General features: G+C 46.9%; 2 protein-coding genes across 2 annotated transcripts; one reads left to right on the top strand and one right to left on the bottom strand.

Annotated features, from left to right (window-relative positions):
• Nucleotides 1–137: 137 nt before the first annotated feature.
• On the bottom strand, nucleotides 138–3450 carry PCNA (proliferating cell nuclear antigen). The gene is made up of 6 exons (XM_042836140.1): nucleotides 2887–3450; nucleotides 2230–2327; nucleotides 1801–1868; nucleotides 1488–1682; nucleotides 1071–1194; nucleotides 138–686 (listed from the first exon to the last, which is right to left on the bottom strand). The coding sequence occupies exons 1-6, from the start codon at nucleotides 3105–3107 to the stop codon at nucleotides 604–606; spliced, it is 789 nt and encodes a 262-aa protein (XP_042692074.1). The 5' UTR covers nucleotides 3108–3450; the 3' UTR covers nucleotides 138–603.
• Nucleotides 3451–3717: 267 nt separating this feature from the next.
• CDS2 (CDP-diacylglycerol synthase 2) lies at nucleotides 3718–23223 on the top strand. The gene is made up of 13 exons (XM_042836139.1): nucleotides 3718–3820; nucleotides 11589–11731; nucleotides 12648–12744; nucleotides 12863–12960; nucleotides 13637–13776; nucleotides 14125–14183; nucleotides 14903–14985; nucleotides 16195–16282; nucleotides 16483–16551; nucleotides 17285–17437; nucleotides 17733–17852; nucleotides 18500–18603; nucleotides 19227–23223. Exons 1-13 carry the CDS (start codon nucleotides 3770–3772, stop codon nucleotides 19354–19356), a joined length of 1335 nt encoding a protein of 444 aa, XP_042692073.1. The 5' UTR covers nucleotides 3718–3769; the 3' UTR covers nucleotides 19357–23223.
• Nucleotides 23224–23693: the final 470 nt, after the last annotated feature.

The following is a 23693-nucleotide window of genomic DNA, read 5'->3' as shown; positions in this document are numbered from 1 at the left end:
CTCTAAACCTCACTAGCTTAAAGCAGCATCACCGATGAATTAGTTAACTGAGGTTTCCTATCTCCTTCAATTCAATGCTTTAACAGAGGGACTGTACACCAGCACCTTTTGACAAAGCAGTGATTGATCTGCTCACACTGAAGTAGGATAAAACCATGAAGTCATTTTTTATTTCCACATTTTAGTTAGAATACCAGCTTCAAAAATAAATGAAGGGGAAAATAAACTTGTGGCATACTTAAACAGCAACCCTAACCAACTACAGTTCCACAGGTGAAAATCTAGGAACCATCTTTACTGAAATTAAATATTGCACTCCTTTAACACACGTTAAGAGGAGTATTTCACCTAAAGACAGCATCTAAAAAATTATTGCAAGTATAGGCATAGGCTAGAAAAAAAATTCCTATTTCAAATGACATCAGTATAGCAAAACAAGTTGAAAAATATTTACAGAGATATCTACAGAACATCCTTAACAGTGCTGACTCGATGCTGCAATGCACTGACATTTCTAGTAACGTGGAAGACAGCAGACTTCCTTCTCCAAGCTGGTTGTGCACCCCAAGAGCTGAGCAGATCTCCCCCTCAGTCCCAGTGCAGTTAAGAGCCTTCTTGCTGGTCTTCAATCTTTGGAGCCAGGTAGTATTTTAAATGTCCCATATCAGCGATCTTGTACTCCACAACTGGCAAAGACAAAAGGGCATTCAGAAGTTCTACATAAAAGCAGTTAAATACATTCCTAATAGAGTCTGGATAGTGGCAGGACCAGGGGGAATGGTTTTAAACTGAGACACGGGAGGTTGAGGTTGGATATCAGGAGGAAGTTTTTCACACAGGTGGTGAGGCACTGGAACAGGTTGCCCAAGGAGGCTGTGGATGCCCCATCCCTGCAGGCATTCGAGGCCAGGCTGGATGTGGCTCTGGGCAGCCTGGGCTGCTGGTTGGCGACCTGCACACAGCAGGGGTTGGGACCAGATGAGCACTGTGGGCCTTTGCAATCCAGTCCATTCTATGATTCTAAGGGAGATTCTTTTACAAGGTTTTCAAGAAGAGCTGCTTCTACTTACCCAGAGGAACATCTGCAGACATGCTGAGTGTTACTGTAGGTGACAGGGGGGTGGCTTTGGTAAAAAAGTTCAAATACCTCAGAGCAAAAGTCAACTGGACTGGCTCATTCATTTCTATTGTAACCTGGAACAACATCAGCCAGATCAAAGTTTGGTAAACGCAAGTTGCAGTGAGTTTCCCCAAACTTCTCAAATCAGCATCACAGACCTGGACACCTCATGCACAGTTCTAGTCTCCGCTCTGCTCCATGCAGGGCTGCTTCAAACCCCACAGCTAAGAAAGTGCCAGCAATGATTCACTGACTCTGTTCTATACATCAGAGAAATACTGGATCCAGTGATCTACTTTAGCCCCAGTCACATCAGTAGAAACCTCAGCACAGAAGACACCACAGTAACCATTAACATTCAACTTACAGCTTCTTCCTCTTTGTCCACGTTACTGGTCTGTGACAGCTTGATGTTTCCATTTCCTAACTCTCCATTAGCTGAAAATTTCACACCGTCTTTTGCACAGGAGATGACAACAGCATCACCAATGTGGCTGAGGTCTCTACAGATGCGTGCAAATTCAGCAGAAGGCATTTTCACAACACAACTGTATTCTTGTTCCTGGAAAAGTAGTGATAAACTTATACCAAGGAGCTTTAAAACTTTTGAATTCTAGGTTTGTACATGAGGAAAGCATGCTGTCCTAAGAGTGTGTGCAGTCATTCAAACAACTACTTACTGGAATTCCAAGCTGTTCCACATCGAGATCCATAAGCTTCATCTCATAATCAGAAACCTTTTCCTGATCTAAGGAAACAAAGCAGTTTTGACCAAGTGTTTCAGAGAAGTTATCACCTCGAGTTTAAATTTTGCCCAGTTTTTCTTCCAAAAGAACAAGGCCTTAATTATGACAACAGGATTCACCTTACTTGGTGACCTAAAGAGCCTTCTGGATGCTACTAAAGGAACGCAGGCTGCCAAGATGAACCTGTAAGCACTTTTACATAGCTCAGGGATGAGTATTAGGTAGATTTCTATACCTCCAAAGCATTTTAAGTATTTATATACCATGCAATTCCTCCCACTCTTCACAACAACCATGCACTGCTTGGTCTATGAAGATTGCCTTTGTTTTCTGGTAGCACACAGTGTCACAAATACCACTCACTTGGTGCTTCAAACACGAGAGCCAACGTATCCGCATTGTCTTCTGCCCTAAGAGTTATGATGTCTTCATTTCCAGCACACTTCAGTATTTTAGACATGCTAGGGGACAAAAGGCAAACCACTACAGATTACAGAGCACGAACACCCTCCCATAACCTACCAGCGTTAAAACACACCTAACGTATCTGAAATCACAGAACTTGCATGTTTTCCGTTATTCCTACACGTTACCACTAAACCCTTCTAGGTGCCCGCTGCCTCCAAGCTCTGCGCCTGCTGCACAGACTTTAGCATTGAGTAGAAGCTGCAGACAGGTAAAAGGAGCCGGGCCGGGGCGTGCAGTGAGCGCCGGGGGGGGGCGGGGCGGCAGCGCCATTTTTCCCCGCCAAACTTTCCCGCCACAGCGCGGCGCGCGCCCAGAGCCGGCAGTGACGTCACGGCTGCCGGCGGGCGCCGCGAAAAACGGCGCGAGAGCTGTGAGGAGAAAGGGGGAGGGGCGGGGGGGCCTGGAAGCGGAGCCGAGCACAAAAAAACCGCTTCCACACCGCGTGAGGCCCAAACCGCACATCTTCCCCTTATATCCCCCCGCCCCAGTAGGGCTCGCTCCCTTCAATGCTTGAGGCCGGGTCCGGCCCCTGCGCGGTCCCACCGCCATTACCTGTTGAGGTTGACGCCCATGGCGATGTTACGGTCGCAGCGGTAGGTGTCGAAGCCCTCAGAACGCAGCGTGAGCTGCACCAAAGAAACGTGCGAGGAGTCCATGCTCTGCAGGCTGATGCCGCCTGATCCTAGGTCCCAGCACGCCTCGGTGATGAGGTCTTTCAGGGCCTCCAGCACCCGCTTGAGCACCGAGCCCTGCACAAGCCGCGCCTCAAACATCCTGGCGGCAGCAGCGAAAACAACCACGACACAGAGCAGGACACGGCCGCCAACTGCAGTAGCCCGCCAAAGTCACCCTTATATAACCTACGCCCCGCCCACCGCCGCACCGAAGTCAATCGCAGCTCTCCCCTCTCGCTCTGCGATGCCCTACCCACGCTCATGTGACAGATGCTCACCTCTCCGGCCAATCGCGACGCCGTTTCTACACCTTAATCCCGCTTCCTAACGCCAATGGAACCAATCAACACACGTGTTATACAGCACCGCCCCCAGCACCGCCCCGCCTCGCCGTGAAGCTATGGCGGTGGGGCCTGCGAGGCCTGACAGGAACTCCGAGCCTGAGCGAACACCGAGAGGAATTCCCTCTCTGAAACAAAATCGACACGACTCAGGCAGCGCCCATGCAAGGCGCTCTCCGGCCTGCTCCTCCCACCCTGCGCTCAGGGCCGTTTTCCCTGCTCCACCACCAGCTGCGCACCCGCGCCCACCCATCACAGCGGCGGCCGCCTCGCATCCGGGTACACATGGGCGTGGCTTAGTCCCGCCCCCCGTGGCCATTCTGCGGCTGTGATTGGCGGGCTGCTCCCGGTCCTTTCCCTGTCGCTGGCTGCGGAGGGCGCGCAGCGGCGGCGGTGCGCGGAGCAGAGCTGCGGGTCGGGATGAGCGAGCTGCGGCAGCGGCTGTGCGGGGAGCGGGAGCCCGAGGAGAAGGTGGGTAACGGCTGTGGCATGGCGAAGCCTTCTGCTGAGGCGTGGCGATGCAGCGGGCCGGGCCTCGGTTCTGGGGGCTGAGTGGGAACCCCTGGGGCGGCCGGCGGGAAGCGGAGGCCCGGGTCGGGTGCAGCTCCTCGGGGGCAGTTCCTCGGGTGCAGGGCGATTCCACGCTCGGCAGCATTTCGTAGAGCATCCCGAGCTGCAACGGCCCGCGGGGCTACTCCTTCAGCAGAAATAGCAGTGGTTTAATGGGATTTAACGGCGATGGTTTGCTGAGGATCGGCCGTGGAGGGGAAATCTGATGGTTTTCCTGTAGCGTCCGCTCTGCTTCGGCCACAAACGCGATGCTCGGAACTTGGCATCGCCCACAGGAGCTGCGATGTCCCATCACGGAGGTGCCCGAGGCTGGTGGGGGGCACCCAGCACACTGGAGGGAGCTCTCAGGTCCCTTCCAGCCCAACCGTGCTGTGATTCCGTGGTTCTGCGATCTTTAAGGACCTTTCCAACTCAAACCTACATTATCCCATGGCTGTTTGATCTTTCAGGACCTCCCCAGCCCACTCCATGTTTTTTTGATCTTTAAATATCCTTCCAACCCAAACCCAAGCCCTGTGATCTTTAAGGAGAGTTCTGACCTGAACCATTTCAGTTTTAGAGCCTTTAAGCTCCCTTCCCACCCCAGCCATGCTGTGATCCTCTGCTTTGCTCATGTCTTACTCAAGTGTAAAGGAACAAGAGGAATAAGCAGTCCAAAAAAAGTTTCTCTATGCAGATTATAACCACAAAATCACAACTGGAGGAAAAAGTAGTTCTTTGCTGCTTTCCGGTTCAATGCAGGTGTTTTGGGGCAGCCCAATGCTTGCCCTTAGCAGCACTGTGTTGACATGATTCCTCTGCTGATGCATGAAGTATTCAGAGAAGCAAGAAATCCTCATGCAAAAGTCTCTTCTTCAATCAAAATGTTACATTTAATGTTGCTAAATATTACATTTAACACTGTTTTAAATGCCAGGCTAACACCTGTTGGGAGTTGTGTTTGAGTAAACTTGCTGGTTCCGATGTGCTTAGAGTGGGTGTTGGAATGGAGAGTACAGGCAGCATCAAGAATGGATTTCCTTCACGTAGATCTGAGGCTTTGCCTTTTTTTGGCTCTAACAGCTATCCAACATCCAGATCTCCATAAAATCCCTATTTCATTGCTGTGCCCAGAGCAAAACTTAACCTCTGGGTAAGTGCATTTGTATCCCTCAGAAGTGACTTTGCAGCAGAAAATCTTCAGGGACTTTTATATTCCAGAACTTTGGTGGGAGTTGGAAGGTGTCCCTCAGAAGCCTGAGAGTACAGTGCTGCTTCACTGGCATGCAAACAAACTCCCTCAGCCAAGCTGCGATCTCTTTAGCTGCTTGTGATGTGTTCCTAAGGAAGGTCAGAGGGCCGCTATTTTGAGTACAATCCTGTTTTCTTCAGGCAAGTACGCTTTTTAAACACATTGAGCCTCCTAAAGGGCTTCCTAATATTGCCTTGGAGTTGATAACTTGAAGTGTCCTTAGGAGGGAGCGTAATATCTGTGTCATGCTGCTCAGCTTAAAGGAGTTGCAAGGGAAAAAAAAAAAGATGTTTTCAGCTAGTGAAGAGCAGCTCCTTGGAGGTGCTGAGCATGATGTCTCCTAACAATAGCAGGCAGCTGCAGGAGGCAGAGAATTTCCCCAAACCGCTACAGCAAGCCTGGTAGGAGGTTACCTGGTAACAGCAGTACTGTATTAGAAATACTGTACAGCACTGCACTTCCTATGGCAGTATGCTTCCATGGCAGGCTTGTCTTCCATGACATCAAACTGCTGCGTTTTAGAGCTTGGTAATGTCTGGCAGAGGCTGGGAATAATGGTGGATATAAAGCCAACACAGCAGAATTTCGTGTGCTTTGTGTGCCCAATGCTGGTATTGCTGTCAGGAGAGGAGATCCCTGTTTCTGCTTTGTCATTCTGTTGGCATTGCCACAGAAACTAATTCAGCCATGCATATTGTATTGTACAGAAACCTATCCGCTGAAAAGAACTCTCAGCTTCTTGATAGGAACAAGTTAAAAGGAGATGTAAATGTCCAGGCTGGTTTGAAGAGTAGACTTGGAAAGTTGTGTTTTCGACTCGTTTTCACTTTGCGCCGTTTTGATCACGGAAAGGAGGAGGGTGGTTTCACTTTCTGGTCCCATAACCCTTGCACAGTGTCACAGCTTTGATGCTGTCCTCCCCTTTGATGCGGCACAATGCGTGTAGCTGGAAGTGCTGCTGCGGTTGAGACTGTCATGCAAGAACGTTTTAAAATCAGTTTTGTAGAGCTGTTGTGCAGTCTTTGTTTCAATACAAACAAGGCAAACCTCTGTTTGATGAGTGAACTCCATCTGATCTCTCCAGTTAAAAAAGCAGGGAAACTTGTGCTTGGTGCCCATTCTTTTTGCACAAACAGGTGCTGTTAACTGTTGCCATTAATGTTGTTGGGAGATGATTGATACAAGTTCTGTTTCTTGTTACTAGATAAACACTTTGCAGACGGGTTCCTTTGCATGGCAGACCCATGCTTTGTGTAAAACTGAAGTTCGGAGCCTTCTCTGCTGTGTTGTGCACATCCCATGAAATCACATTTCTATCTTCCAATTTTCAGATTGAATTGCGAAGGTGTAAAAGAAAATTGTTTCTTTTCAATTCATTCAAATGCACGAATGGAGCCCCAAACACTTCTGCCCTTCTGATGGCATTCTAAGATCACTCTTCAGCAGTGACTTGGGAACAGAAGGTTTTCCCATTCCTTTTTTTCTCTTCTTGTGATAGGACGTGGCAGTGGTGGCTGCCTGAAATCCAGAGAGGATCTCGACATCATTCCCATGGAAGAGCAGAGGGCAGGGCTATTTAGAGGCAGGCTTATCTGGGCTGCAGCTCACACCCTTACGTCACTTCTGGTTGTGTTTACCCACCTCTTTGTCACAGGCAGTGGCAGTGTCTTGCTGGAAAATGCTGTCTCTTTTCAGAGGGTGGGAGCTGCAAAAGGCAATCAGTGCAGAAGCGTTTTTCTGTACTGGTCCATGCAGGTGGATTTCTTGGGCAGTGTTTGGATACGGTGTTCCACCCACAGCTGCCAGGGATGCTCATTTCTTGTAAAATAGTGAGTGCAAGGAGTGTTGCTTTGATGGCACAAGGCCTTGAGGAGCAAGAGCAAAAGGTTTCCCTACTTAGGAAAAGGTTCAATGAAGAGGACTTTTGTTCTTTTTCATGGCTCAACCCAGCAGTGGACTGATGAGGTGACTTCTTGTCTGGCTACATCTGTTTTGTGTTATGAAAGGCAATGGGCTCTGCTGTCCAAGCCTGGTGATTGTTGCACTTCCAGGCATTTTGCAAGCTTTCCCTTGTGGTCAAAAGTGTTCTAAAGATGCTGAGCGTTGGAATGCCAGTGCTGAGGGTGAGGGGCTGTGTGCTGGGAGGGCTGCAGGAGCTCCGGGTTTGGCTCAGGGCGGGGTGCAGGATGCAGAGAAACAGCGGTGCAGGAGCCCTGCTGCATTATGGTAGCCATGTCTTCAGAAGTCTGTTAATTTACGTTTGTTGGAATTACACTTAAGTAGACTGGGCTGAGTCCTGCCTTTGATTGCTTCAAATAAAGCCAGCAGGAGTGATGGGTAGAGGATGAGTAGAGGAATGGGAACAAGATGGCATCACAGGCAGCAAATTAACTGAACTGGTAAGATGTTTTTCGGGTTAGGTCTTGGAAAAACATGTCTAACTCTGAAGGAATTGAGGGTCAGAAGCCATCAGCCATTGCAGGCTCTCATTTCGGAGGACAAAAATAGACTTTTCCTGTACTAACCTTCTGATGCAAATAGAGTGCGTGTTGGTGCAGAGCTGTTTGTTCTCTCTCTCATTTCTCACAGCTCTTCCAAATAAGAGATCAAAATGTTTGTGTGCAGACGTGGCTCCGAGGTGGGGCAGAGCTGCTTTCAGACAACGGATCCCAGAGGTGTTTGGGAGATTTATGTCTTGTTTCTGTCTCTGCAGGGATGGTGAGGGCTCAATGAATGCCGTGATAGGAGAGTGATGTCACGTAGAGCCAGGAGAACCCAGCACTGAAGCCTCCAAAACACCCCTTCAAGTGTTACAAGGGAGGAGGCAGGTTGTGTTCTTAACAGTAGGAAGTTCTGGGGGAATGCCAGAAGTAACAACCTATTTTTGTGCTCTTTTGTATACAGTAGCTTCTCCAAAGGACACAAAGCCTGCTGCATTTACCTTTCTTGATTTCCTGGAATATACAGAGCCCAGAGTGTGTGCTGAGCTGGGGACCAGGCAGAGGATTAGCCAGATGAGTCACAGGGATGTGCAACTCTACATCAATCATATTCGCTGACACTGAGCTCAGGTTCTTCTGTCAGACAGCTGTTCTGCTAAATGCAAACTATGCATACCTCTGATCACATCCCGCTGGCAAGCTGAGCTTGCTTGTGTTCAAAATAAAGTGAGTGGCTTTGGGAACATGAGATGGCAGGGGGTGTTTTCTTACTTCTTTCAGCCTCTGTGCAAACATTTACCCTTTTTTGATGTTATCTGCTACTGGTCTCAGCGTATAAGCATGCCCTAATTTCTGTGCGTGCTTTCCACTGGAGCTTGTTTTTTTGGGGGGATGGGGAAGGGAGTCCCATATCAACATAGATGAAAACTGACCTTCATCACTGAGTTTTGTTTTGGTTTTGGGACAAGATCCAGCAGGCACCAACTTGGTGGGTGTTTTGATGGAGGAACGTGAGAAACTTGGATTTAATTGCTCTGAGGACAAGTGCACAGCATGACAATTCAAGCACGTTCCTGGACCTGCCCAGGACGTGAGATGCTTTGTGCCCCAGCCAGTATTCTTTTCTCTCATGGTGTACTGGCACTTTCCATCACTGTGTTTTGTTAGCATGGCGGAAAGTCTAAATAAAGCAGTGCTTTGCTTCAAGGAAGGTGCACAAAGAATAGAATTTCTTCAACTAATTTAATCTACCAGCACTGAATACTGAACTGTATCTCTGTACTGGGCAGAAAATGTTTGGCAGGGAGATAGCTCACTTGTTTCTATGGCAACTGAGATCATGTCACGGATACTTGGGGGGGAAAAAAAAGTGCTGCTGCATGAAAACCCTTTGGAAATGTGAACACAAATTTCATATCTCTTGCTTACAGGAGTTAAGCTGTTTAAGGCAAATTATGACAACTCACTTCTCCACGATTCTTATCTTTAGGGTGGTAAAATATTTGTCCACAAACGTTTTATCCCTGCATTATTTATTCTCCTGTTTCTTAAGGAACTTTTCAGTGTCTGAGTTGATGAATTGAATGAGTGCTGGGCTTGTCTGTGGTGCTGGCCAAGCAGATCTGCACCTAAGAGGTCTCTTAAAGGTTCAAGGAGAGAGCACAGGCCAGTGGTTATGGAAGGAGATGTCAGGATGTCTGGGTTAACTCACTCCAAGTAGGCTTGTGTTTCAGTTGCAGAAATAGGAGAGAACAGCACAGAAGAGGCATCAGGAACATGACAGGAAACCATCTATTAGACACAGCTTCCCTGAAGCGCTGGTTGTGCCAGCATTACTGCACTCTTTGTTTGCAGTCTATGGCTTGAAGCAGCCCAGACCCACTCCTCGCAGTCACAACCTCTTCATGGAAGCATCAACTCTGTAATGAGCTTAAATTTTCGCTCTGCCCATCCTAACAGCTGCTAGCTTGGCTCTTTGCAGTGTCCCATTCTTCTGTCCCTTGAGCTATGCAGTTGCTTTTATCCTTCCTATTCTTGGCCAGGAGTGAAAGAGAAAAAGGCATCCGTGCTCTTTCCCTTTCTTTTGGTCCCTGAGCACGTTGTGAAACTTTTGATCCTCTGCACCACAGACAAGGAACAATTTGCCTGCAGTGCTAGTGCTTTGGGAATAAGATGCAGGAATGTTGGCTTGGGTCTGCATTCTCATTTCAGCATTTAGTTCTTTTATCGCATTGCCATTGACTTGTGCAATTTGGTAAATACTTGGACTGCATTAGGATTCTACTTAAGATTTTTGATTTTAGCTTGCACAGATAATGGCTGTTCCTCTAAGTACCTAAGCACTTCCATACTCATTTAAATGGAATCGGTCACTTCATTTTTCTTTCCTAGATCCCTATTCCTAAAGGTAATTTAGAAGTCCAGAAGGAGAAACTGAACTAAAGCCAAGCTGTATTTCCTCATCCCCTCACGAGGGCAGGGAGAAGTGTTTGTTTTAGCTCTCCTCCTTGTCCTCAGCCCATGGGAATGGGAAGCTGCAAGCACAGAGCCCAGCAAGGAGGAGGCACAGCGGGATGTGATGGGTGCAGTGCTGGCTCTTCGCATGCCCGCGGAAGCACCATTGTATTTTTAGCTGCCTCCATCTGACAGCCTGTAGCTGTCCTGTCTGTTCTAAGAACCTGGCCTGCAGCCACTGCTACCTTACAGCTGGGGAGCAATTATCCTTTCCTGCCTTAACTAAGAGAAATGCCACTCAAGTCTCATTGCTCCGGTGAACTACAAATACTCTCTTGATTTGGATACAGCAAACCACTCCCAGCATTTATTTTGGTGGGGTCTCTGCTTTCTGATTATGGGAGAGCCCAGAGGGCTGCAGCATTCCAAAAGGATGAGGTTGTGTTGTTTGCAGAACCCCCAGCACTTGGCTTCCTCCTGTTTTTTTCCTCCTCTTTTTCCAGGAGTTTAAAGTAGGTCTGAAGCCAAATGCCCTGGACTCCACCTGCTCATTGCTCCCCAGGGCTTGGCATTTTCCTTCCTTGCTTCAAGGAGCAGAATGCTGAAGTGAGGGGCAAAACATGCCTTTTTGGGTCTGTCCTCTGTTCCTGATCTGGGCTAGAGGATAAACTGCTCGGGAGGGGGAGGTTGCTTGTAATCTTTTTTCTACCACTGGTCTTCAGTAACCTCTTGCCTCACCTTTATTTGTTTACCCTCATATGCAGGACTTTGTGCTGGGCTCTGGAGCAATAATACAGGGTGCAGGGGCAGCAGGTGCTGCCTCTTTCCTCTACACGTTTCTCCTGTGGCCAGAGAGGATGGCTGGGCCTGAGTGATAAGCCATGTTCTTCCTCTTCAACTTTCTGAGGATGGGCTTGGAGTTATTTTTAGTGTCCATGTATTAAGTTAGCACTTGAAAAGTCTGTCTGGAAGCCTTGAGCCTGTCTACTTGGAGGCCTTTCTTTCTGTCTAATTTGGGCAATGCTGCATTCTTGGAGATGTGCCTGGGGATTGAGAGACCTTGTAAAAATTCCTGCTAACAAGCTCATGTCGCTTGTGCACTTGCTGTATTTGAGATGCTTCTTAATCAACTGCAAAGCGTTTTTAACTGTTCAGAGGAAATGGATCCTTTCCTGTAGTCACTGCTGAGGATGCCAAAGAGTAAAGTGCATTGTGGAATCACCTAAAATGTGTAATGTTCATGCTTTAGGTGACTGTTTTCCTGTCCTCTTCCTCCCCTGTTTGCAGAAGCAGAATGGCACTAGGCATTGCATCCTGGGGACTGCTGAGTTTCTTCACTCACACAGTCATGGGTTTGGAAGGGATCTTGCAGCTCCCCACCTTTCTTGTGGGATGGTTGCCCCCACCAGTTCAGGCTGCCCCAGGTTCCATCCAGCCTGGCCTTGGGCATCTCCAGGGATGGGGCACCCATAGCTCCTTCTGTGGGCCAAATTCATCGTTGTCACTGTACCTAGCAAAGCTTTTCTCTCTCTTTAAATTGCAGGAATCAGAATCTGAGAACAAGCTGGATGGAGAGACCGCATCAGACAGCGAAAGCAAGTCTGAATTTGGAGGATCGCCCCCTGTGCCAACATCAGATGACACTCCAGAGGTCCTGAACAGGGCTCTCTCCAACCTGTCCTCAAGGTAGCCCCCACTCAGCATTGTTCTGCTCTGCTGCCAGTGCCCCTGCATTTACCATGTGGCTTTCCAAGCCCTGGAAGTGTGGTGATGGCTGCAGGAAGCTGAATGAGCAGCTCCTGGTAGTGCTGCTTTCTCCCTCTCTCACATGCAAACAGGAAGGTGTCTCTGAGGCCACAGGCAGCAGAAAGTGATGGTAACATTAGCAAGGCTAGCAGAGTGCAGTGCTCAGGGCTGCTCTGTGTGGGATCAGGGCAGAGGAGCGCTGCAGGAGGACAGCATCACTGCCTGCTTGGTCTTGACAGGTGAAGGTGAGGAGGCTTTGGTGAGGCTGACGACATTGTGTTCAGCTTTGACATCACTCTCAGCACTCAGCTGTGATGGCTTTTAACCACTAGTGTGACCTACTTGTGTAGGAGTGCATGGGGAAAAATGTGCTGGTAAGGACAAGATTTGAGAAGAAGCTGGGAATATATTCTGCAGGCTGCTTTGGGGCACAGGAAAAAGCATCTCTCTCAGGTGTTCTCAGAGAATGGGAGATGCTCAAGGCAAGATTTGTTCGACAGTAACAAGGGTACAACATGCCAAAGCCTGTGCTTCTGGAAAAAGATCTGCAGGGTTTGGTAATGATTCCTAGCTTGTCTAGGGTGTGGGAAACCTGCAGTAGAACAGGAACAGATGCCCTGCCTCTTTCAGTGTCTTTTGACTAATATTTTCTACATTTAGTGGTTTTCAGTCTTCCCTGCTAAGAACTAAGCTGTAACCTTGCAGCTGTTGCAGCCAGGCTTTGATCAGTAGAACAAGGTCTGAGGTTTCCAGGGCTCAGTGTCCTGCTTTCATGATATGCAGAGAACAGAAGTGCCATCCTGCTTCCTTACTTTGTTTTGGCTTTCTCTAACTTCTTTCTTTCTCTGTGACCTAGATGGAAGAATTGGTGGGTAAGAGGCATCCTCACCCTGGCAATGATCACCTTCTTCTTCATCATCATCTACTTGGGACCCATGGTCTTAATGACAATAGTAAGTGTTCACAGCAACAGAGGAGAAAGTTGCTGACTCCTATTGTGGAAAATATTTTCTATTTTTGAGGAAGGAGGTGTTTCAACCTCTTACATCTTGCTGCTGTCTCGTTGTGCAGGTGATGTGTGTCCAGATCAAATGTTTCCACGAGATTATCACTATTGGCTATAATGTGTATCACTCATATGACCTGCCTTGGTTCAGGACACTCAGCTGGTGAGTAGGGAGACTACTCCTCTCCCAGTGTTTGTGTGCAGCTTTACCCCATTGCAGACAGGTAGCTCCAAACTGGAGACCAGGGGATTGCCGTGTTGGCCAGTGTAATATGTTAGCAGCACTTGTAAGGGAAAAGCCTTCTCTAAATTGTGATCTATTTTGGTAGAACTTGTGCTGATAAAATTTATCCCATTGTTTGTGAAGCATGAATGTTTGACAGTCACCACTAAGTGACAGACATGGTTGCTGGGATGGGTGTTTGTAGGTGATTGTGAAGCAGGGCTGAACGTTGAGAAGCTCTGGCTGCCAGAGGGAAGCTGGGGAGAGAGCAGGAGCAGTGCTTTTAGGGTGCATGGGTGGTGCTTTTGGCATGCAGGAGTTCACAGAGGCCTGTTGAGGAGTGCCACCTAAAGGCAGGTGCTCTTTGTGCATCAGAAGGCCAATACAATCAAACCATAAAATCCATTGCAGAGTGGAGCTGAGTGATGCTGCCACTACTTTATTTCTCACCATTTAGAAATGTCACCTTCATTTAAAGTTCTGCCCATCGCTTGCATGGTGATGGCTCTTTGCAGTGTATAAGAGCAATGTAAAGACTTTGGAAATGCAGAGCCACCTTCTGTGTTCTCTGGGAGCTTTTTAGGGTCCTGCTAACAAGCATCTGCCTTCTCCACAGGTACTTCTTACTCTGTGTTAACTACTTTTTCTATGGTGAGACTGTGACAGATTATTTCTTCACCCTGGTTCAGAGGGAGGAGCCCCTGCGAATCCTCAGCAAATACCACCGCTTCATTTCTTTCGCCCTCTACTTAACAGGTAGAGACCACATTTTCTGCTTTTAAACCTGACTGGGCTGGAACTGTGAAATCTGCTTGAACTACTCTTGCCCTGAGCATTGTATACAACTCAATATCTATAGCAAATTATTTCTGTTCTTAGTGACGCTGTAACTTGACTGCTTAGTGACGTTGTAACCACAGGGTGACAAGTCCCTTAAATGAGGCTCTGTAGAATAAAACTCCCTAAACTCTATGAGACAGTTAGGCTTGATGTTTAACTATACAAGTATAATTTGTAGGTAACTGTGCCATCTCTTTGGGGGGGGGAAATACTTATTGTTGAAGAAATGTTTCCTCCATTCACTCTTTTTCTGTCTTTCACCAGGTTTCTGCATGTTTGTCTTGAGCCTGGTAAAGAAGCACTATCGCCTCCAGTTTTACATGGTATGGTTAAACAGGGGTTGGCTGCCCCCACTTGGAGGCAGAATGGAAACTGACTGCTTGAAAATGTTATGTAGATAAATACTTGCTTCTGTGCTGGCTGTGTGCTGTAATGCTGCCCCAAAGGAAAGTTGCTGTGAGCAGAATGTAGATTTGGGGAGATAATCTGACAAGATTTCCCTCCAGTCGTGAATTCTCTCTACACTGAAGGATGCTCTTAAGAAACTTTCTGCAAGCTGAGATGACAGCATTTGACTCTTGTGTTGAGGGTAGATTGCCACTGGGGTTGACTGGCTATGTTTCCCTTTTCCCAGATATCAAAGAAATCGCTCCTTTTGGCCATCATTGTGGTTAATTTTGCTTTCCAGTTTAATCAGCACACAGAGAAAGAGCTTGGATATCTATCAACCTTTTGCTTCTCAGCTAGTCAGAAGGCTGAGTGAGATATATGGGAGAGGAAAGGGCTAAAGAGCACTTGGTCTGGCAGAACTCTACCCAATGAAGTTCAGCTCTGGGCTTGAGATGAAGATGCCATAAATCTCTAGGGGTGGCTGTTCCCTGTTCCTCATGCCTCTTGGTGTTTCTTATGGTGAAGGTGCATGCTAGCACATGTGCATGAGCTGTTCTCAGTCTGAGAGGTAGCTAACAGCATCTGATTTCTGCCAGCGGTGTGTGAGCAGTGTCTCAAGGCAGGCTGGACTGCATGCTGTCTTCTCTTCCAGTTTGGATGGACCCATGTGACCTTGCTAATTGTTGTTACCCAGTCGCACCTCATCATTCACAACCTGTTTGAAGGAATGATATGGTGAGTTGCTGTGTGTTCTAAGTTGCTTTGACTTCTGCAGCCTCATATAGATTATCACAGAATCATGGAATGATTTGGGTTGGAAGGGACCCTTAAAGATCATCTTGTTCCAACCCCTCTGCTGTGAATGGGAACATCTTTCCCTAGATCAGGTTGCTTAAAATGCTGTCCAAACATTTGAACACTTCCAATGACAAGGCACCCATAAGTTCTCTGAGCAACCTGTTCTGATGTCTCACCATCCTCATGTAAAATATTTCCTCCATACATCTACTCTTACTCAGTTAAAAATTTTGTCCTGTCACTATAAGCCCTGGTAAAAAGTTTTTCTCCATCTTTCTTGTAAGCCCCTTTATATACTGTGAGGCCATAATAAGGTCTTTCTGGAACTTCTTACCACATTTTGAGTTAAAAACTTGTATTATTATTATGTTTCTTAACAAATGACCAAGGACGAAGTGCTTCCTGTTCAGAATAGAAAAACAAAATATTGAGCAATTCCTCGGGTACTTAGGACTTGCTTTGTGCAGAGAGCTGTATGAAAGCATCTGCAAATTGTGGTGCATGGACATCTCAGGCAGTGCTTGGCCCATTTCGGTGCCTTCTCTGCCCACTCATATTTAGCAAATGGACAGGAGAGTGCTGCTAAGCACTTGGTTGTGGGCAGCGCTGCCAGAATAGTGCTAAAAGCATCAATGTGAAAGAAAGGAGATTGCAACCTGCTGCCTTTCCCAGCTTACTCCAGCTGCTGTGCAGATGGGAAGCCCTGTTCAGGATGGGGCTCTCTCTCTCTATCTTCCCCAGACCAGCAGTGCCAGGAACTAATTTTGGCTGCTCTGAAGATTGCATGTTCCTATGCGCTCCTCAGCCAGCCCAGAGTGCTTTGTGAGCAGCCTGCTTACAGCTGAAGTGCAGCCTTTCTGGGGGAAAAGAAGGCAGCTACCTAACAGCATGCCACGTGTGACAAAAGAAAATGTGCTTAAAGCAATCTGTTCTGGGTACACAATGCGCTCTTGAGTCCAGAGCACTGGAGTAACCTCTGAGATTGTCCTGAGAGCTTCAAGTCATTGCTCCTAACGTGTGAGATTGGATAGGGAGGAATTCATGTAATAGTCCTGCAAAACAATTTAAGAGGCAGCTGCCTGCTTAGTTAAGCCTTGGACGTGTCTGGTTTGACACTTCAAATGGATTTGCTCTTCCCCCATGTAGGTTCATCGTCCCGATTTCCTGTGTGATCTGCAATGACATCATGGCATACATGTTTGGGTTCTTCTTTGGCCGCACCCCGCTAATCAAGGTTTGTAATTCTTTGGTGAACAAAAGATGCGTTTTAGCTTCTTCAGATATTAATCCTGTGTTCCCTGATCTCCAGTTTTATGGCTTTTTAGAAGTCTGAAGCAAGCCTCCAAATGAAACTTGGTGTGTGCCCCAGTCTGTGTTGCCGTGAGCATAGGTGCACAGGTTGTAATGATCCCCTTCTTTCTCTCCCTCTGGCAGCTGTCCCCGAAGAAGACCTGGGAGGGTTTTATTGGAGGGTTTTTTGCCACCGTTTTGTTTGGATTACTGGTAAGTAGCAATCATGCTGCTTGTTTCTTTGGCTTCCATATGTAAGGTGACAGAGTTTTGGCTAAAAAGTGCACACAAACTTTAAACTCTACTGGCTCTTCTCAGAAAATTTACCTTTTTCCTACTGACCTGGATTTGAGCTGGTCTATGGTTCTGTATTGCACTGTGTGCAGATCCTGCTGGTGGAGCAGGACGCTGCAGGAAGTTTTCAGTCCCCATCAGACCCTGTGACACATCCATTTCTTTAGTTATCCTAGAAACATTCTCTCTTGTATCTTGAAGGGGAGAGACTACAGCATTTCCACAGATGCTGTACACATTTGGGTACAGCCAAAGCATCGGGGGCTGCTGTTGGATAAATGCCTGTTTCAAAGGCTGTGTGGGGAACTCGCTGCTCTTGGAATATTTGTACCTGGTTTTGTGTCGATCTGTGTGTGTGGTTGCATCCCTCTGCTCAGCCAAATAGTGCTACCTGTCTCAGTTTGTTTGAGAAGGGCTCTGATTACTGGTTGTTGAACGGAGGCGGTTACTACACAGAAATGCTTACCAACTCTGCCTTCAGCCCATTACTGTTCTCGGGAAAGTAATCTTCTTAGCGAAGCTGGCAGCGCAGCTCTCTCCTCACCATGTCTCCTTGAGTGGCCTTTTCCCTTAAGAGCCCCTCTGCCTCATTGCTGAGGAAGATGTTAATCATAATTTCTCATACTGCATCTTTATTTCTCTCCTTTTCAAGCTGTCCTATGTGATGTCTGGGTATCGGTGCTTCACTTGTCCAGTGGAGTTCAACAATGACACCAACAGCTTCACAGTGGACTGTGAGCCATCAGAGCTGTTCCAGCTACAGGAGTACAACATCCCCTTGGTGCTGCAGTCTGTGGTGGGATGGGTAGGACTCTATTTATTGAGGCCTTAGGAACGTGAGGAACATGAGAAAAAGAAATTAGGGCTTTATTTTGGTGCAATTCAAGGGATGGTGGTACATCCAGAAAATGGGGGGAATTCAGTGGTGCTCCATTTGGATTGAAAACCCAATGCAACTATTCCAAGTCTGGTGGGACGTGAATGCATTTGAAAAGCAGCTGGCCTAGAGCATGGTGAAGAGAGAAAGATGGGAGCAAGTGAGCAGTGCTATTCTTAGGTGGAAATCCTTCTCTGACATGTTGGCTTTTATTCCCTTGCAGAAGACAGTCCGGATGTACCCCTTCCAAATCCACAGCATTGCACTGTCTACTTTTGCCTCCCTTATTGGGCCATTTGGAGGCTTCTTTGCTAGCGGATTTAAGAGAGCCTTCAAAATCAAGGTGAGGATATGCACTGTCATTTGCAGTAGATAATGTAAAGACTGAACAGTTACTGCCACTCTAAACAGTCTCTCCATGAAGGCAAGTAGGGAGCTTTGGGAAGGGAGAGAATGTTTATTCAGTAACAAACAGAGCAGTGGGGCATGATTCAGTTTTATGGTTTTTTTGTTTGTTTGTTTTAATTTTATTAAATGGATGTGGGGAGAGACCTTAAAATTTCAACTGCAATATTCTAGACACTGCTTTGGTGCTGAACTGGAGGTAGATGAATAAAGCATCCTGACTCAGTCAGGATATTTCGCAGTCTGAGGCTTGCCTTGATGTCTTGCAGGCTGGTTTTAGATACAATCAGTCTCTGTGCAGCTAAGATAAAGGCAGGACACATTTGCAAATGATAAAGATTGGCCTTCCTTGACCTCTGAGTGACGGATCTGAGTTAAGCCTTGATGTTGTCAGGCACTGATGGCTTTCATAAAGGAGAAACTTTTAGAACCAGGGGAGAGATCAAGCAAAATTTCTTCTTAGTCTGACTTTTGCCTTCTGGGAAGAATTAGAAGAGGGGTATGAGAGTGGCACATAAATATACTTAAATAAATACAGGTAATGGACATCTGAAACTTTAATGTAATTCTTTCTGCTTTGCGCAGGACTTTGCCAACACAATTCCAGGGCATGGAGGTATCATGGATCGCTTTGACTGTCAGTATCTGATGGCTACCTTTGTGAACGTGTACATTGCAAGCTTTATCAGGTATTTATTGCTGTCCAGTGAAGTCTGGGGACCTACTCAAACTCAAGTGACATGCAGTACAGGTTTGCAATATGAGACCATTGATATTCCTGTGAGATAAATATCTAAAAATACAAGACAAAGAAAGAGAAGGAAGAGGAGCTTGAAAAGGGAAGCATCTTCCAAAACAATCACATCGAGCTGAAAACACAATCAGTTTCCTAAGCTCTGTTACTCCAGTCCTCTTGCATGTCCCTTCTGCATTCCTGTGAATCTTGAGCAGGGTTTCCCCTGAGCTGATCAAGCAGCAAAATTCTAGTTCTGCTGCAGTATACAGATGTTCCAGAATAGAAGAAAGCCCAGGGATGCACAGAAACTGTACTGAAGGAGATGAGGAACTGAGTTCACGTGAGTGTTTTTATTCTAGAGGAGGAGCATCTATTAGTAGCACAAAATCCAGCGCCCTATTGAAACAGATTAGGTTTGGTTGTTGTTGGTTTTGTTTACAGCTCAGCATGCTGTCTCTTTTGAATCCGTTTCCCCATCTCCAAATTGGATTTCCTGGGCAAAAATATTGTGAATGAATAGGCATTTGGGTTCCCAGAGCACTGAGACTCACTGATAACGATGCTTTTGTGTTTCAGAGGTCCTAACCCGAGCAAACTGATCCAGCAGTTCTTAACCTTGAGGCCAGACCAGCAGCTGCACATCTTCAACACGCTAAAAGCACACCTGGTTGACAAGGGAGTGTTAGTTGGCTCAGAGGATGCATAGACAGCCATGTGATTTGGAACAGGACTGAGAACAGACAAGCCTCCCCATGGAAATTCCTGGCTTGCCTGATTTAAGACAATAACAAGGCCTCATTTCACTGTAACTTTTCTTCCTTTCTTGGTAAATATTTGCATTTGTGTTGTTGTTTTTTTTAAATACATAATAATATATTTATATAGCTTTGGTTCAAATGAGCAAATCTGAATTTGTAGCTGGAAAGGAATGAAGACTTGGAAGAGTTGGTGAAGTAAGAGGGTACAGCTGTCCTTGTGGTCAGTTCTTAATCATCGATGCAGACGTGGGCAGAGCTTTTCGTGAGAGTGGTTTTATGCAGGAATACAGTGTAGTGTCCATACAGCCAGCTCTGCCAGCGGGGAAAGATGAAGCCATACAGCTCCCCTGGGTGCTGTGCCAGGCTGTGTTTGTGATGGCAGCTCTGGAGACCTTAACTTTCTCCAGTGGTGACTGTGAATGTTCATTTTCCTAGAAGGTCACATACACACATGCCTATGTGCAGCCCCTTGGAGATTCTGCACAGCAAGCACAAGGCTCAATTGGTTGGAAGAGGACCTTGTACTAATCCAGCAATAGTTCCTCTGCCCAGTCTGGCATGTGTCTCCCTTGTCACTTGCTGTTTCTGCCAGTGCTTCTCACATTCTCCTCTTCTAGCTGATATTTTGGCTAATAAGATCTTTTTTAACCTATTAAATTGGAAATTAACTGGGGGTAAGGAATTAAGAAGCTGGTAGTTGCTCATGGGAATGTGGGAGGTTCAGATTGCTTCAAAACTGCATTGAGTAAAAAGGTTTTAAAGAACATCTAAGCTTTCATTGAGTAAATCTTGCCAAGTAAAAACAACCTTGTAAATAACTTGGTTTGTTTTTCCTCACAACTTTAAGAAACATCAAACCACACTTTTTTTTTTCTTTTTTTTTTTTCTTTCCATTTCTTGATGGTTGGAAACGCTACACTGGGACATTTTACCCAACTTGGTTTTGTTTCTGAAACGTGCAGGTTGGGCTCCAGCATCACACAGGTGCTGCCAGCTGGATATTTCATTTTTCTTTCAGGGATCATGGCTGTTTGTTACTTGAGTTCTAGATGTTGTGCTGCTGAGCTTTACCATGGTCTGTGTTGCATTTCAGCCTGGGCTCATTTACCTGCAGGCTTCTGTCCTGCTTCGCTTAATGCATCTTGTCTTCAACAGGTTGCACTCAACAGTTGGAGGTTTTATCAAACTATTTTCCTTTATTTTGTCACACGCTTTAATTATTTTAAAGAGCCTAAAAATTGTAAAACTCATTTTCTCTTTTTGTGACCAGATAGTGAAAATATCCCCGACTTATTCTAGGTCTTATGCAGTGTTCTCATGGAGAAGGTGACTGATTTTACTTTCATAATTTGTGCACAAGAGAGAGAAACTTTTCCTTATTTTAACCCAGAGAGCAAGTGTCAGGTAAAGATAATACAGAAGTACGTTGTTTTTTTCAAATAATTGCTGTCATAAACCTTACACAGAGACACTCCCCCCATGTGGATGACTTGTACGTGCTGCAAACCAGCAAGGCATCAGCAGGAAGTAAAACAGCTGCAGCTTTCATGCTCGTGTCATATTCTGATTCTGCTCTTGCTTTCGATCGCCCTGAAAGAGTGGGCAGGAGAGCACAGATGTGCTCCTGTAAATACATGAGTAGGACCCAGTCTCTCTCTTACTTCTGTACAACTCTGCGTTGTAAATTCTGCTTCATCTCCCTAAACAGGAGCTGTGGGGCAGAGGCTTGTGCCCATTGCACTGCAAATACAGGTGTTGATCAAGAGCGTGCGCTGTGGAGAAGGAAGGACTGTTTCCACAGCAGTGCTGGCAAAGCTGCCATCTTCTGGCAGGGTCAGGGCTGATGTTTGGGGTCAGTTCAGGATTGTGTTTCATTAACGCCAACAGCAAAGATGCTTCCCTAGATCAGCTGTGGAGCCTGATCTGATCCAGCCTCAATCAGGCAGGGATTTATTTTGTGTTGACTTGGAAGATGTTGTTCCAGCATCTAAAGCCCTGCATTAGAAAATCAGAGGAGAGAATCAAAGTGCTTCCATCTTGCTTTGCACAGAGAGTAAATTTGGGCTGCATTTTGCTATGATTTATGTGAAATTAGGGAGACCAGGTGAGGGCATTTGAATTGGGAATAGGTGTGGAAGCCACAGGGTGTTGCACAGTCTCCAAAAGCAGCTTTCCCTGTGGTCACACAAGCTGGTGCTCTCCTGGATTCTCACTGCCTGATGGCAACACCTGCCAGAATCCCTTATACTGTGTTGTTGGGGCTGAAGTCTGTCCTCAGAAGATACAGTGTTGATAGATATCACAAAAGTGTACTGCTCTTTATAGCCATGCATTTTTCACACTGGTCTCTAGTCTCCTGCTCATCTTGCTTTAAGCCTTTCGTCCATCTTTAGTCGTAATTAGTGGGGCAAAAAGCCCAAATCTTCGTGCATGCTTTTGGTTTGAAGTAGCATTTGGGCGTTTTTGGCGGTGCAGTGCTGCGCGTGGACACTGGAGGGCAAAGCAGCTGCGCTCATGGCTGCGTGTTGCTCGGAGAGGAGCAGCGCTGCTGTGTGAGTGGCTTTCTGCTGAGCTCAGCTTTCTCCTTCCTTCCTCCCCAGCAGTGCAGAGGATGAGCGTAAAGCTACGCGGAAATGGCGCGCTCAAGTTCAGTTATAACTGAATGGGGCTGCTGCTTCATTTGGGAAATGGAGGAGGAAATGAGAGAGGTGGAGGGTGGTTAGGGGATCTGCAGGCTGGTCTGGTTGAGTAACAGTGGTGAGCATAGCAGCTGTGGCTGGTAAAACCACTTGGTTTCTGCACCGCTGGTGGGAGTGCAGGAGGTGGCTCTGGTGTAGGGGATAATGCTGTCCAGCTCCTAGGGACAGCACTGCTGTTTTGGGGCAGGATTCTGTGGGGTTGCCCCACCACTCCTGCCTGGGAATGGCTTTAGTTTGCTGACCATGTTTCAAGCTATTGCACAGTAGTTTTGCTCTCGGTGAGCTCCATAGGTGGAGCTGTTCCTCCTCTTGGGCAGCAGAGCAGCAAGAGTGAACTCCAGGCATCCACGGTGGTTATCTAGTGAAGAGCATCGGATGGTGGTGCGCTCTGCAGCATTGATGGGCTGTGTGGTTGAGCACTGGGTGAGTTCGGGTGAATCTGCTTCTCTGAGCCTGGCTGTAGGCTGAATGAGCTTCCAGCTCAGCTGCATTCTCAGTGTGAGCGGCAGTGAAACACTGACACCTAGTTGTGGTGTTACATCCTGTTCCCACCTCTGTGCTATTTAAGTCTTGGTGGTGATGGGCTCGGGGGCTTGCTGATGCTGACCTGGAGGGGTCTTTATGTGGCTCACAAAGGCTGCAAATCCCACAGCATCAGCCAGCTCTTGGTGCCAGGTTGGGGACTGCCAGTGTCAGAGGTGTCCGGGTGCGTTCGACGGCAATGCGTGTCCCCATCCCTCCTCCTCTTCCTCCTCTGACCAATTGGTCCCGTAGGAGGAAGGCAGAGCACTGTGGTGCCATCCCTGCACCTCATCCAGACCTCTCTGCCTCACAGAAAGCATCGTGTGAAGGCTCCTGTGGTTCTGCCCTTTGCACCCATCCCCAGCTGCGTTCTGGCTCCTGTAGTGGTTGTGTGCTCCTATTCTCCAGACCTGACCTGGGCATTCCTCCATCTGCTTCTTTCTCTGTGCATCGTTCTTTCAGTTCATGTTTTAGCTACACATGTAGAGTTGCCTTTCTTTGACAGGATGTCCGAATGTGATATATTGTATATTTTAAAGTATTTACCCTATTTATATACTGTATGTTACTGTTAAATAAATATAAGTTCCACTATCTGTAGTGGAGTTTTATTCAGCGCTGCTAAGAGAGATCCTGCTTTCCTCACAACAGACTGATCTGCCTCTCCAATAACTTTCCTATTCCCCATTTCTTGCTTTCCTTCCCAGGGTGCTGTGGGGGGGGAGCTGCCATCAAATCACAGCCCCATCCCATAAAGGCTGAAGGAAGCATTGCCATGTGCTGCACATCCACTCGTTTTGCCCTAAGGCTTTGACTGGGAATGCTGGAATTTCATTTTGCATCAATTATTGCTTCATTTCAGCCATTTCTATTGACTTGTTTGGGTCAGGAGGGCAGAATCCTTCTGTGTACCCCTGCAAAACACCCTATTTTTAGCTCTGCTGTTATTTTGTCTGTTGTTTGACTTATCAACTAACCTAAACCATGCAATCAACAGCTTGCTTCCTGTCATGCTGTCTGCATATTCTGAGTCAAATTCATCCTCCAGCAACACCAAAATATAT

This window comes from Centrocercus urophasianus, unplaced genomic scaffold (assembly GCF_019232065.1).
Source record: "Centrocercus urophasianus isolate 14NV4802_14NV808 unplaced genomic scaffold, USGS_Curo_1.0 seq_58, whole genome shotgun sequence".
NCBI lineage: Eukaryota > Metazoa > Chordata > Aves > Galliformes > Phasianidae > Centrocercus > Centrocercus urophasianus.
This window is presented reverse-complemented; position numbering and strand designations above follow the sequence as displayed.

Excerpts from the sequence above, each read along its gene's own strand:
- CDS2 (XM_042836139.1), top strand. The coding sequence starts at position 3,770 with ATGAGCGAGCTGCGGCAGCGGCTGTGCGGGGAGCGGGAGCCCGAGGAG. Across the intron at positions 11,732-12,647 it reads CTCTCCAACCTGTCCTCAAG|ATGGAAGAATTGGTGGGTAA; the intron begins GTAGCCCCCACT and ends TCTGTGACCTAG. Across the intron at positions 16,552-17,284 it reads CCGTTTTGTTTGGATTACTG|CTGTCCTATGTGATGTCTGG; the intron begins GTAAGTAGCAAT and ends CTCCTTTTCAAG.
- PCNA (XM_042836140.1), bottom strand. The coding sequence starts at position 3,107 with ATGTTTGAGGCGCGGCTTGTGCAGGGCTCGGTGCTCAAGCGGGTGCTG. Across the intron at positions 1,869-2,229 it reads TCTCGTGTTTGAAGCACCAA|ATCAGGAAAAGGTTTCTGAT; the intron begins GTGAGTGGTATT and ends TTGTTTCCTTAG. Across the intron at positions 1,195-1,487 it reads TGGACAAAGAGGAAGAAGCT|GTTACAATAGAAATGAATGA; the intron begins GTAAGTTGAATG and ends ATGTTGTTCCAG.